The 12,386-nt window shown below is 36.6% G+C and overlaps 1 protein-coding gene across 1 annotated transcript; it reads left to right on the forward strand.

Annotated features, from left to right (window-relative positions):
- Nucleotides 1-9,071: 9,071 nt before the first annotated feature.
- LOC102546144 (olfactory receptor 51L1) lies at nt 9,072-10,019 on the forward strand. Its single transcript, XM_006203420.2, has one exon. It carries the CDS (start codon nt 9,072-9,074, stop codon nt 10,017-10,019), a length of 948 nt encoding a protein of 315 aa, XP_006203482.2.
- Nucleotides 10,020-12,386: the final 2,367 nt, after the last annotated feature.

Genomic DNA, 12,386 nt, shown 5'->3' on the forward strand with positions numbered 1-12,386 from the left:
TAGAAATAAAATTTATAATTAGATCTTGCCACAAGTCATTTAAAGACTGACAAATAAGAAAATCTGAATTGTCCTTTAACTATTATCTATCAAAACTATAATTAAAAACTATTCCTAGATAATATACTATATAGATAGTCATTTAATAAATAAACCTGCAAACCATATGAAAATCTTCTGGTTGGAAAAAATTTTTTTCCTAAGTTATTTTTTAAGCTCCTCATAATCTTATAGCAAAGTTTGAGAAAGACATTTGTCAACTGAAAAAACAAATGCACAACCTGAGTTGAGAATTATGTTTTACTCAGCAGACTTTCTGAGGACTTTAAGCCTGAAAGGAAGTCTCTCAGATAGCTCTGAGGATAAGGGAAGGAACCAGGATATTTAGGGGTTTTTGCAACAAAGACCAGGTAGTTGGAACATCAAAAGATTACTGTTAATTAAAGAAAACCAGATATCTCAAGGTAAGGAATTTAATAATATTCTATGTATGGAAAAATGCAAAAGTCTGAGTTCGCTGAAATCATTCCTGTGATGTGCACCTTCGCTATCTAGGGCCAGTATCCTGTTCTTTCCCATTCTGAGTTCCCTCAGGGCTCACCATCAGGGTGGCTGTAGTAGTTTGATGGCTGCAACATCTTTTGTTCATTGATATGGCAGGTAACATTTTTCATTTATACATTATAAGTAAGGAAAATTTTAGGTTATTCTCATTAACATCGATGTAAAATTCCTGGATGAAATATTAAGAGATCAAATCTGGCAATAAATAAAGGAAAATAAAGTGACAGATTCCACCTGGATCTATTCTGGAAATGTAAAGTTGATATTTAAAAATTAATCAGTATAATTAATCATATTAATAGGATATTAAAGGAAAATCATATGGATCATAAGTCATAAACCTCATGGACACAGAAAATAATTTTATGAAATCCAGCATCTATTCTTGATAAAACACTTAACGAATAGAAAGTAATCATGTTCTCTGATACAGGTAATTACAAAAAATCCTAGCAAACATACTTTAAAGATGAAATGTTGAGAGTATTACCTATTTACAAAGAGAAAATAACATAACTCTCATCATTTCTGCCCCAAACTGCACTAGAAGCCTTAAAAGGGCCACAAATCAACTGTAGTGTAAGCCCTGACAGGTAGGTTTTTTCTTTGTTTTTTTTTTTTTTTACATTTTTATTGATTCATAATCATTTTACAGTGTTCTGTCAAATTCCAGTGTTCAGTACAATTTTTCAGTCATACATGGACATATACACACTCATTGTCACATTTTTTTCTCTGTGATTTATCATAACATTTTGTGTATATTTCCCTGTGCTATACGGTGTAATCTTGTTTATCTGTTCTACAATTTTGAAATCCCAGTCTATCCCTTCCCACCCTCTACCCCGCCCCCCCCCCCCCCCCCCCGGTAACCACAAGTCTGTATTCTCTGTCCATGAGTCCATTTCTGTCCTGTATTTATGCTTTGTTTTTGTTTGTTTGTTTGTTTTTGTTTTTTAGATTCCACATATGAGCGATCTCATATGGTATTTTTCTTTCTCTTTCTGGCTTACTTCACTTAGAATGACATTCTCTAGGAGCATCCATGTAGGTTTTTTCTTTGTTTTGTTTTGTAATGCAAATACCTAACTTAAGCTTTGATTGCCTAGAGGCATCTATTTCAAAGAGGAATCTGCTTCAAAAATAGCTATCTCAAATAAACACAAAGCTGAGTACTGGACTAATTAAAGAGCCAGGCCACCACTCTACCCACTCACCACACACATACCAAACTCCTTAGATAACTGACCCTTTGGGCCACTTGTTTTTTCTCTTCTCATACTTTAAATTTCTGCTCTTGTTTTAAATGGACCAACAGAGTGAGCCCCCCAAATGCTAAATCCCACCCTTGATCCCAATAAAAGCAGAACCTCAGGCCTGAGTGAGCTCACAGTCTCTCTCTTTCTCTCTATTCTTAACCTACTCTTTGGCTCACAGCCTGCCCTGTAATTTCCAGGCGGAGGATGTGAACAAAAAATACTGCAAACCATATCAATAAACAAAGAGTGCTGAAGCCATCAAGTCATCAGCAGCTGCCGCCACCCCCAAGTGAAGACTAGCCTGCAGCCCGGCATCTGCAGCCACTCACAAAGGTGCACCCTGAGGGGACTCAGAATAAGAAAGGACAGGATACTGGTGCTAGATAGCTGGGTGCTTGTCAAAGGAATGAATTCAATGAGCCCAGATGTTTGCTTCCTCCCATACACAGAAAAGCACCAAATTCTTTAACTTGATGCCTGGTTTTCTTTAGATAATAAGTAATCTTTATTGTTTCAACTACCTGGTCTTTGTTGTAAAGCTCCTATATATCCTAGCTCCTCCCCTACCTCTTCGGAGCAGTCCCGCAGAGCCATTAGAGAGCCTGTTATCCCGGCTCGAGTCCTCTCGCCAAATAAAACAAAACTCTCAACTTTTAGGCTGCACATTTATTTCAGTCGATAAAATGTTCCTCTACCCTTCTCTAGGTTTTTCTGGCTGGTCTAAGAATTAAATTGATATGAGACAGATTAATGGGAGAAAGTCAGACGAAAGTTTAATAACATGTATACATGCGAGAGACCCAGGAAAATTAACTCACGAAAATGGCCAAAACCCCCTCCTTACTATCTTAAGCTAAAGACAAAAGAGGAGGTTGGGAGTAGTGTCTGGGACTTCAAAGGGGAGGGAGGCAATTCACAAGGGGGTGGAAAAGCAAATATTTGGTAAACAAATGTTTACAGTGCTGTGCAGAGACAATGAGACACAGAGTTGATTTTGATCTTGAGGTCCTGCCTAGAGTTTCTCACACCACACCTAGCCCATATTCTTTGCATGTATCTCTGGTTGTGAAGGAAAAGCTGGGCTGGTCTAACAAGATAACTCACAAATCTAAGTATTGGAATACTGATCTGAGTTCTGCTGGACTAACTTGTAAATCTAAGTTAATTAGTGTTGGTTTGCTGTTTATGTTTTTTTGCTAGCCAGTTGGATTTTCAAAGATACATATCTGGCTTTGAAATGTTGGTTTGCTGCCTCCCCGCCTCCACTTTTGTGATGATAATGCTGCTAAAGCTGTTCCATGCCTATTGGCCGAATACCCCAAGCTTGTACTTTACCCTATAAAACCTCATGTGCACATCTTGAAGGTGCTCCGAGCTTCGGAGCAGAAGCCCCTCTGAGCCTGCCAGCGTAATACATCTGAGTACTCCAACCCTCTGAGTGGTGCTTGTTCCTTGGCTGGCCTGTCGTTTCCGTAACATGTGAGAGCCAGGAACTGGCCCTTTATCTAAATTCTATAGATAGCTAAGGAGGAGTTAAAAAGAAAGGTTTCCTGAATCTTCTGTTTCTTAAAAATAATCAGCCTAAATTAATCCTCATGCCAAAGAGACACATTTTGGGGTGGCAAATTTTGCTCCCCTTGTCAACTGAAATAAGTGCACAGTCACAGTCTAAAAGTTAAAATTTCATAATTTCTTCCTCCCCAACACAGAACTTCTAGTAATAAACCTGTTTTTTTTTCCCCCAAAGTCTCCTGAAGATATTTTCTAACTGAAGTAAGAATCACAAGGGCTGGTCCAGCCACAACATTGGTTATCAATAGGCTGAGACTGGCACAAAATGTCAATAAATATAATAAAAGATATAATGATTGGAAATAAGGGAGAGAGAAGTTGACATTACTAATAAAAGTGTGACTAGTACAAAATAAGGAATAAAGATTATATAGATTACTTATTAGAAATAAATATAAGCTTAAAAGTTTTTCAGAAAAAAAAGACCAAATATAAATTGATTTCATTTTTATATATCAGGATCAAAGATTTAGATAATTTGTAAATGCTAGTCACATAAGCATAAATTAATATCAAATACTTAAGAACAAATCTAACGTAAGATACATATTCTCTCTTGACTGTTAACTTTGTGAATGAAAAATACTGCCAGCCATTTCAGTAAACAAAGGATGCTGTGGCCATCAAGTCATCAGCCACTACCACTGCCCCCGACAGTGACGGGAGGGGACTCAGGATGGAGGTAAGCAGGCAGCCCAGTAGGCAGCCTCTGCAGTCACCTACTGAGGGAACTCAGGATGGGAAAGAAGAGGATACTGGCCCTAGATAGCTAAGGTGTACATCAAAGGAATGATTTCAAGAAGCCAAGACTTTCGCACATTCCCATAAATAGAAAAGCACTAAATTCCTTAATTTGAGATGTCTGGTTTTCTTTAATTAACAGTAACCTTCTGATGCTCTGATTACCTGGCCTTTGTGGCAAAACTCCTATATAGCCTGGCTCCTCCCCTGCTTCTTTGGAGCAGTCTCTCAGAGCTATCTGAGAGGCTGCCTCCCGGGCTTGAGTCCTCTGAAAGTCCGCCAAATAAAACATAACTTTTAAGTTTAGGTTGTGTATATTTTTTCAGTTGACAACCTGAAATAAATAGTCAGCCAGCTATTCTTCCAGCAAAGATGGGTTTATTCGGGATCAGCAGGGAATTGCAATTTGGGGTCTTGCAACCATGGTGAGCCATGTGCAAGTCCTCATAAGGTAAGGAAATAAAAGTGCTTTTATAGAGAGAAAAAGGAAATTGGGAAGCCATGGTAAACAGAGTTCATGTCTTTTCACTGACTGAGTCATTGTCAGTAAAGGAGAGGAGTCTTTCTTCTTCTTGGGCTCTGCTATTATTGCAAGGGGTGAGAGCTCCTCCTTCTGGTCTCCCAACTTTATTCAATTGCATTTTCTGTATTAATTTTTTTTAATAACAGAAAAGTATAAAACAATATTGAGAAAACATAATAACATTAATTAATTGAGGTCCATTATCTTGTATTGGAAGATCTGGTAATTAGATATCTCAATTCTTCCAAAATTGATCTGTAGATTCAGTACATCATCAATAAAAGTCCCAATGTATATCTCGGTGCAAATTGATAAGCTGTTTCTAAAATTTATAAATAAATGCAAAGAGGTGGATATGAGCTAAGAAAAAGAATGGATTAGAAAGTCATCTCCATACTGAGCAAAGTGCAAGTCATGACGAACCAGATAATGGTTTTTACTTTATAGAGCTGAGTATGGAGACTTGAATCCTGTTGGTGCTTAACATACGATTATTAAACAAACAGCTAATGAATGACCCTGTTCAGCAAGAAATGGTAAACACCTTCTAACAGGAGGACTTATCAATGTACTTAATTGCCATAGTTCTATATGGATGTCCTCAATGAAGCTGAGATTTCACTATTCCTCTGGAATATTAGACTGTGGTCATGAACTCTCAGATGCACTTTCAAGAAGAGAAAACTATTACATTTGAAAAAAAGGACTGGGAGTGGTGGATAGAAGTAGGCACACATTTCTTCAACTTCTGGGATTTTATGCCCTTGGCACAGCTGTGGTTAAGGGCTGTTTATATTAATTTCATCTCTAGGGACCCAGAAGACTCTGATGCCAATCCCTTATTTACTATCCCAGGAGAAACCAGGAGTATGTATAGAGATGATGGAAGCATTTAAGCCTCACTATCCATGGAACCAAAGGTTTTGAAAACCTAAGGTATATGGAGAATCAAAATTGTAGCATCTGTAATCAGTTCAAGTTTGACCTTCAGATGGAGATGGGAACTCTTCTCAGGTGAGGGATAAAGCAAAGAGAGCAAGAACTAAATGCACAGAAGTACAAAGAAATGAGAAGAAAGATAGGAACAATAGCAGGGGTGACAAAAAGAGAGAGAGAGAAAGCTACAGAAACAGAAACAGAATGTAACTTTACCTGTGATGGTGGACAGTGTAGGCAGAAAAAGGCAATATGAAACTGGATCTTTGGGAAACTGGTTATTGGTTGCATGATTCGGCATTCATATCGATGAAACAGACTTATGAGTAAATTTCAGGTGTTAATTTTTAAATTATTAATAAGTAGTGGATAGATTTTGGCATAGATTATGTTATGACACAAGGGCTAAAGAGAGCAAAATCATTAAAGAACAACAAATTTATGAAGAAGGGAAATATGGGTGTCATTCTCTTTAGAGGTGAAAAATTTTGAAGTTTATGACATATCTTAACATCCTAATTCAATCTTTTCCAACAATTTTAAGATAGGCTAGTTAGTGAAAGATTGTATCTGAGGACTGCAGGTAAGGTGCTGGAGGGGCTATAATAAAATGATTTTCTTATCCTCAGTGGTTCTTTCTCAATTTCTTAGGATAGGTAACCGTATTACATGAGTCTTTTCAGGCCTCTGCCCTTTGAAACAGTCTTGTCATTAGTCTAGTCTCTTCCTACTATTTATTTTTTACATCACTGTGGTTAAATTGTATTAAAATAAGCAAAGTACCCCAAAGATCATTGTTAATGACATAGATACAGCATCAGCAGAGAATGAAGAAAGGAAGGACAATGATGAAGGGACTGAGAAAAAGTGAAAGACATAACAGCTGAGTCAGTGAGAGAGAAGGATAAGAAAGAGAGAGTATACATAGGGATATTCCTGCCTGTCCTAACTTTAAGTCTATGCACCGGCCTGCCACTGAAGTTTTCTGAACACTGAAATCTGCTCTTAGAGGACTCAGAGCAGGGAGAAAGGCATTTTTAAAAAACAGTGATCCATTTTATTTCTGCAACTTCTCTGAGAATTAAAGAAAATGTGTTTTATATTAAGGTTAGAAGAATTAAAGTAGAATGCATGGACTGATTTCTTGGCATGGGGAAAATTAAGTTACTTCTCTAATACGGCCACAATCTAATCTTTGTGTGTGTATATGTGTTCTGTATACTTCAATGATAATGTCTAGAGCCTTTTGATAAGCTGAGACTTGAACAGGAAATAGAACAAAATTTATGGGTGAGGATAAGGAAGATGTGGTATACACACACACACACACACACACACACACACACACACACACACACACACACACAATGGAATATTACTCAGCCATAAAGAAGAATGAAATAATACCATTTGCAGCAACATGGATGGACCTAGAGATGATCACATTAAGTGAAGTAAGTCAGATAGAGAAAGACAAATATCATATAATATCTCTTATAGGTGGAATCTTAAAAAAATGACACAAATGAACTTATTTACAAACCAGAAATAGACTCACAGACATAGAAAACAAACTATTATTACCAAAGGGGTAAGGGGCAGGGGAGGGATAAATTAGGAGTTTAGGATTAACATATACTCACTACCATATATAAAACAGATAAAAAACAAGGACCTACTGTATAGCACAGGGAACTATATTCAATATCTTGAAATAACCTATAATGGAAAATAATCTAAAAATTATATATATATATATATATATATAATTGAATCACTTTGCTGTACACCCAAAACTAACACAACATTGTAAACCAACTATACATCAATAAAAACAAAGAAAGTCAACTAGGGCTTTAGTAAATTCTGAAGACTAGGAAAGAAGTGTTGCTTGGAGGTAAAGAAAAATAAATGTGTTGAGCAAGTATTCTGCCTGGCAGATGCAGAAGATAGTAGCTGACTGCTTCATCTAAGCCAGGGGTCCCAGTGAAAGCTCAGTGTAGACTGCTTGGGGCTGGAGAAGAGTACCAGAGAGACATCAAGACTCTTAGAAGATGGGGATGGACAGACTGGAGGAAAAAGGGAGAAAGCAGCAAATCCTTCTTATTGCATGGAGAGAGAGAATGGCTGGGTATTTCCTTCTGTTTCTCAGGTACAGATGCTAAGTCTAAGTCCTCTTTGGAATTACAGATTGTTTAGCCTGAGAACTTTCAGTTTTTTAGTGGTTAGAGACTAAGTGTCTATAGGAAGAATGAGGGAGATGCTGAGACATTGCAGTGAAGGTATCTGAAGTCAATGAGGTCTAGACACTAAAGGAGCAGGTAAGTGACGAATTTTCTCCAGGACAGTCAATGGGGTTGGACACAGCTAACATAAGGAAACAGAGAACTGAAGGGACAGCGAATCCCATAGGGCTTAGCTGCTGTGCCCAATGCCATCAACACAGGGTACAGCAAGGACAGCATTAGCAGAGGCAATCACAATGAAGATTGCTCAAGGAGAGTAAAGCCAGACGTTAGAACTGCATTTTCAAAAGGGAAAAAATACTTAGTTGTTTCTGAGAGCCACTGATGGTGAGTACTTAGAGCTGCATTTATGAGATTGTTTGGGTTCAAGGAGGTAGGTGCAAAGGGGCATAAAAATTAGAAAAACGTTTAATATTTTATTGAATATTTTTAAAAATGTGATTATGTATCAGCCTCATTTTGAAAGAAAAATAAGCAAGAAATGATAAATAGAAATGAAGTGGATATATTACACATTATTACTAATTTAAGACACATAATATATAATAGATGTCTAAACTAAATATATACATTTTTTATTTTAATATTATTTTGTGTGCAGGCAGATAGGAAGAGCTTTAATGGTTACATTGTGACCTTATGAGATATATATATATATATTCTTTTTCATGCCCTCTTTTCATATAATGGGTACTGAATTTTATTAAAATATTAAATATTTTTAACATTATAAATTATTATATAAGTTTGTATAAGTATTAAATAAGTAGGAAGCGAAATTATGTTTAGTCCTTAGGACAAATTCTGTTGTCAGGAATTAAAAGATAGCCTAGAAACAATCAAGGTTAACTCAAGAACATTACTGGCTGGAAGCTTATGCAAATCCAGAGACATTTACTCTGACTTTTCTCTGTTTGTAATTTTATAATACATAGTAAAGATTTCTTTCTCTTATCTTTTGCTGCTTAAATTTTTTAGTGTCCTCAATGCAAAGCCATCAAAGTTCTTGTCAGAAATGACCAGATTTCTGTAGTACACACTCTTGCTCTAGAATTTGGTGCTCATTACTACTGGGAAATGTTTCTTACCTAAGAACTGTAACTCCTTCCTTCCTCAGCGGGATTAGAGGAAAGATGTATCCTGACTGCTCTACTTATGCTCACAAGGGATGACTCTGAGGGACAAAAAAGGCTAACAGAAAATATTTCTCACTCTTTGCCAAGGGTCACCATGGTGGTCTGGAGTAACAATGATACTATGGAGCCTATATTTATTCTGAAGGGTTTTCCTGGACTAGAGTATGTTCATTCCTGGCTCTCAATCCCATTCTGTCTTGCATACTTGTTAGCATTTATTGGTAATGTTAGCATCCTCTCTGTCATTTGGACAGAGTCTTCCCTCCAGCAGCCCATGTATTACTTTCTTTCCATCTTGGCACTAACTGACCTAGGTTTGTCCTTGTCCACACTTCCCACCATGCTTGCTGTGTTATGTTTGGATGCTTGGGAGATTCGGGCAAGTGTTTGCTATGTTCAGCTTTTCTTCATCCATACATTCACATTCCTGGAGTCCTCAGTGCTGCTGGCCATGGCCTTTGACCGTTTCATTGCTATCTGCCGTCCACTGCACTACACCACCATCCTCACCAACAGTGTAATAGGCAAGATTGGTTTGACCTGCTTGCTAAGAAGCATGGGAGTTGTACTGCCCACACCTTTGCTACTGAGACAGTATCACTACTGCCACATCAATGCCCTCTCCCACGCCTTCTGTTTGCACCAGGATGTTCTGAAACTATCCTGCTCGGATGCCAGCATCAACAGTGTTTATGGACTGTGTGTAGTTATTGCCACACTGGGTGTGGATTCAGTCTTTATACTTCTTTCTTATGCCCTGATTCTGAAGGCTGTGCTGGGCATTGCATCTCGTGAAGAACAGCTAAAGGTACTCAACACATGTGTATCCCATATCTGCGTGGTACTCATCTTCTTTGTGCCAGTTATTGGGGTATCAATGGTCCATCGCTTTGGGAAGTATTTGTCTCCCATTGTCCACATCCTCATGGCTGACATATATCTGCTTCTCCCCCCATTGCTGAACCCTGTTGTCTACAGTGTCAGGACAAAGCAGATTCGTCTAGGAATTCTCCGCAAGTTTGGACTAAGGAGGAAGCTTTAAGTAACCTCTATCCTCCAGGTTTTCCACTGAAAAGATCTTAGGGCAGCTGTTTGAGTAGATGAGAAGTAAACTATCTGAAGCTTGATCATCTGGTTAAATGTCTAATTTCTTCACTTCCTAGATACGTGATCTCAGTTAACCATCAATCCTTATGAGATTCAGATTTTTTCATAGCCAAATTGTAAGTATGGCCTTTTCTAGCCCCAAGATAATTATGAGGCATACAATAGACAATGTATGTAAAAGAGATTGTTTTTGAAAACTGTACAATTTGTTAATATTATTGCATTGTTATTAATGATAATAGCAATATTTTCCTTATGTAACTATGTTTACATAGTTTCTCATGTTTATGACCTAAACTCAGAAATCAACTTCTCTTTTTCTAATACGTTTGCCCATATTTTGTTTCTCATGCCAAAATGTCATAACTTTTTATGAAAATATTTCTGGCTTCTTAGGGCAAGTTTGGAACTTGAGTTCCTAGAAGGACTTTGAACTGCTTCTCTCCTGTTGGGTATGGAATAAGTCTTCACCTCATCACTGGGTGATGTGTTCTTTCTCCCAATGCCACTGTAGATCTATCTGCTTCTTCAACTCACCAGCAAATACTGAGACAGACACACAGGAATTGCCTAAGAAAGCCTGATAGTGTATATCTAAACATCTGGGCAAATGTGTAGATTTCCTCTTCAGTACTATAGCTCAGGATTTCATGTCTTCATCTATGAGTAGATTGGGAGTTGTGCATGATAACCATCCTCATCTCTTAATAACATTTTCTCCTCTTGTGCCACATGTCTGTGTGGATCTTTAATATCATCTTTCTCAATTCTTTTATTGTTGATAACCCATTACTTTTTTCTTCTTCGTTAAGATGATTTACACATATGCTTTTGTTGGTGACATTTTATTATTTTATATATATTCACTTTCTTTTCAGCTGTATTACAAATTTTTTAAGCATGGGGTCATGACTGCTATTCTAACACATCACTATGGGGCTGGTATCCCCCAGCTGTCATGAGTGCTCATAAATAGTTGTAAGTATAAATACTATTGCTTATTCATGAATCTAGTAAAAAATATACTGGGAAGTATCAAATACCTATTGTAGCAATTACTATTTTCAATACTATATGTATAAAAAAATGGAATGCATGATCTTAATGTTAAAAGAGTTAATGAAATTGTTCTCTTCTCTTATTCTTCTCCACTATGTGTTAGAACTTTTGAATATGTCTCACATGCAAATTTCTCTCTGTTCTATTTATTTGTTTGCCTTTTTTTAATCTTTTTTTTTTGATACCCAATTTTGGATGTATAGCACCAGTTTATTTCAGAGAAAGTTTGATCTTTGCCAAATAAAGTGCCTTGAGGAAAAGAGCCATGGTTTCTATTTCCTGCTGCCTGTATTATGTTCAATAAACAAATTGACTCAGGAAACAAAACAAACTCCAACAGCCAATAAGATGAGTTAAGAAATGCTCAGTATTAGGATATGAAATTCAAATACTTTTCCATGTAATAACCAGTTTTCATTAACTCGCACATTTTAAGCCATATCACTCTCCATTGTCAACTTTCACACACCCTCCACGTGAACTCTTTGAACCAAGATCAATGATGAACTTGTGTTCCTGTGAACATATCATGTTAGGAAAATGAAAGCTTCCCAGATTTCCTATCATACACACACACACACACACACACACACATATACATACATTGACACTATCCTAATTCCTTTATAATGTGAATTAATTAAAGATAATTTAAGTATGGATGACACTTAAATATAAAATAAATATCAACTGCTCTCCTTAAATACATTTAGTTTTTTTTGGTAAAGAAAACTTATTCTGAGATAGAACATTGCCCTATTCATTCCCTCATCAGCTCAGTGAACAATGCTTATAAAATTTTATTTAAGAGAAAGATGAATGTAGCTATGGAAATATATGGTAATGATATGTGAAAAATAAGATATTAAACAAGATTTGGGAGAATTATGTTATCCTGGAATACTAGGAATAAGGAATTAGTAATCTTCAAGAAAAAAATGAACAAAGCAACTAATCATTTAACTAAGACTTACTGAATTAGACGGAGGTTAAAAAGAGTTTAAAAATATCAGACAGATTATCAGTTTGTTCTCTTATTTATATTTTCCCTAGACTATTTCACCTTTTCAGAAAAAATCAGTCTTATTAATATTTTATGACTAATAAGATAGACAGCTAGTTCTCCCAAACCAAACCCATTTGATATGTTAGAATGTCAACATATTAAATTAATATGTGGAATGCAACTTTTCTAAACTAGATGCATACTTCCCAAGGGAAGAGAGTTTCCTTTCTGAAAATA

The sequence above is a fragment of the Vicugna pacos genome, chromosome 10 (assembly GCF_048564905.1).
Source record: "Vicugna pacos chromosome 10, VicPac4, whole genome shotgun sequence".
Classification (NCBI taxonomy): domain Eukaryota; kingdom Metazoa; phylum Chordata; class Mammalia; order Artiodactyla; family Camelidae; genus Vicugna; species Vicugna pacos.

Bases quoted from the DNA above. Each gene is read 5' to 3' on its own strand.
- LOC102546144 (XM_006203420.2), top strand. From the start codon at position 9,072: ATGGTGGTCTGGAGTAACAATGATACTATGGAGCCTATATTTATTCTG.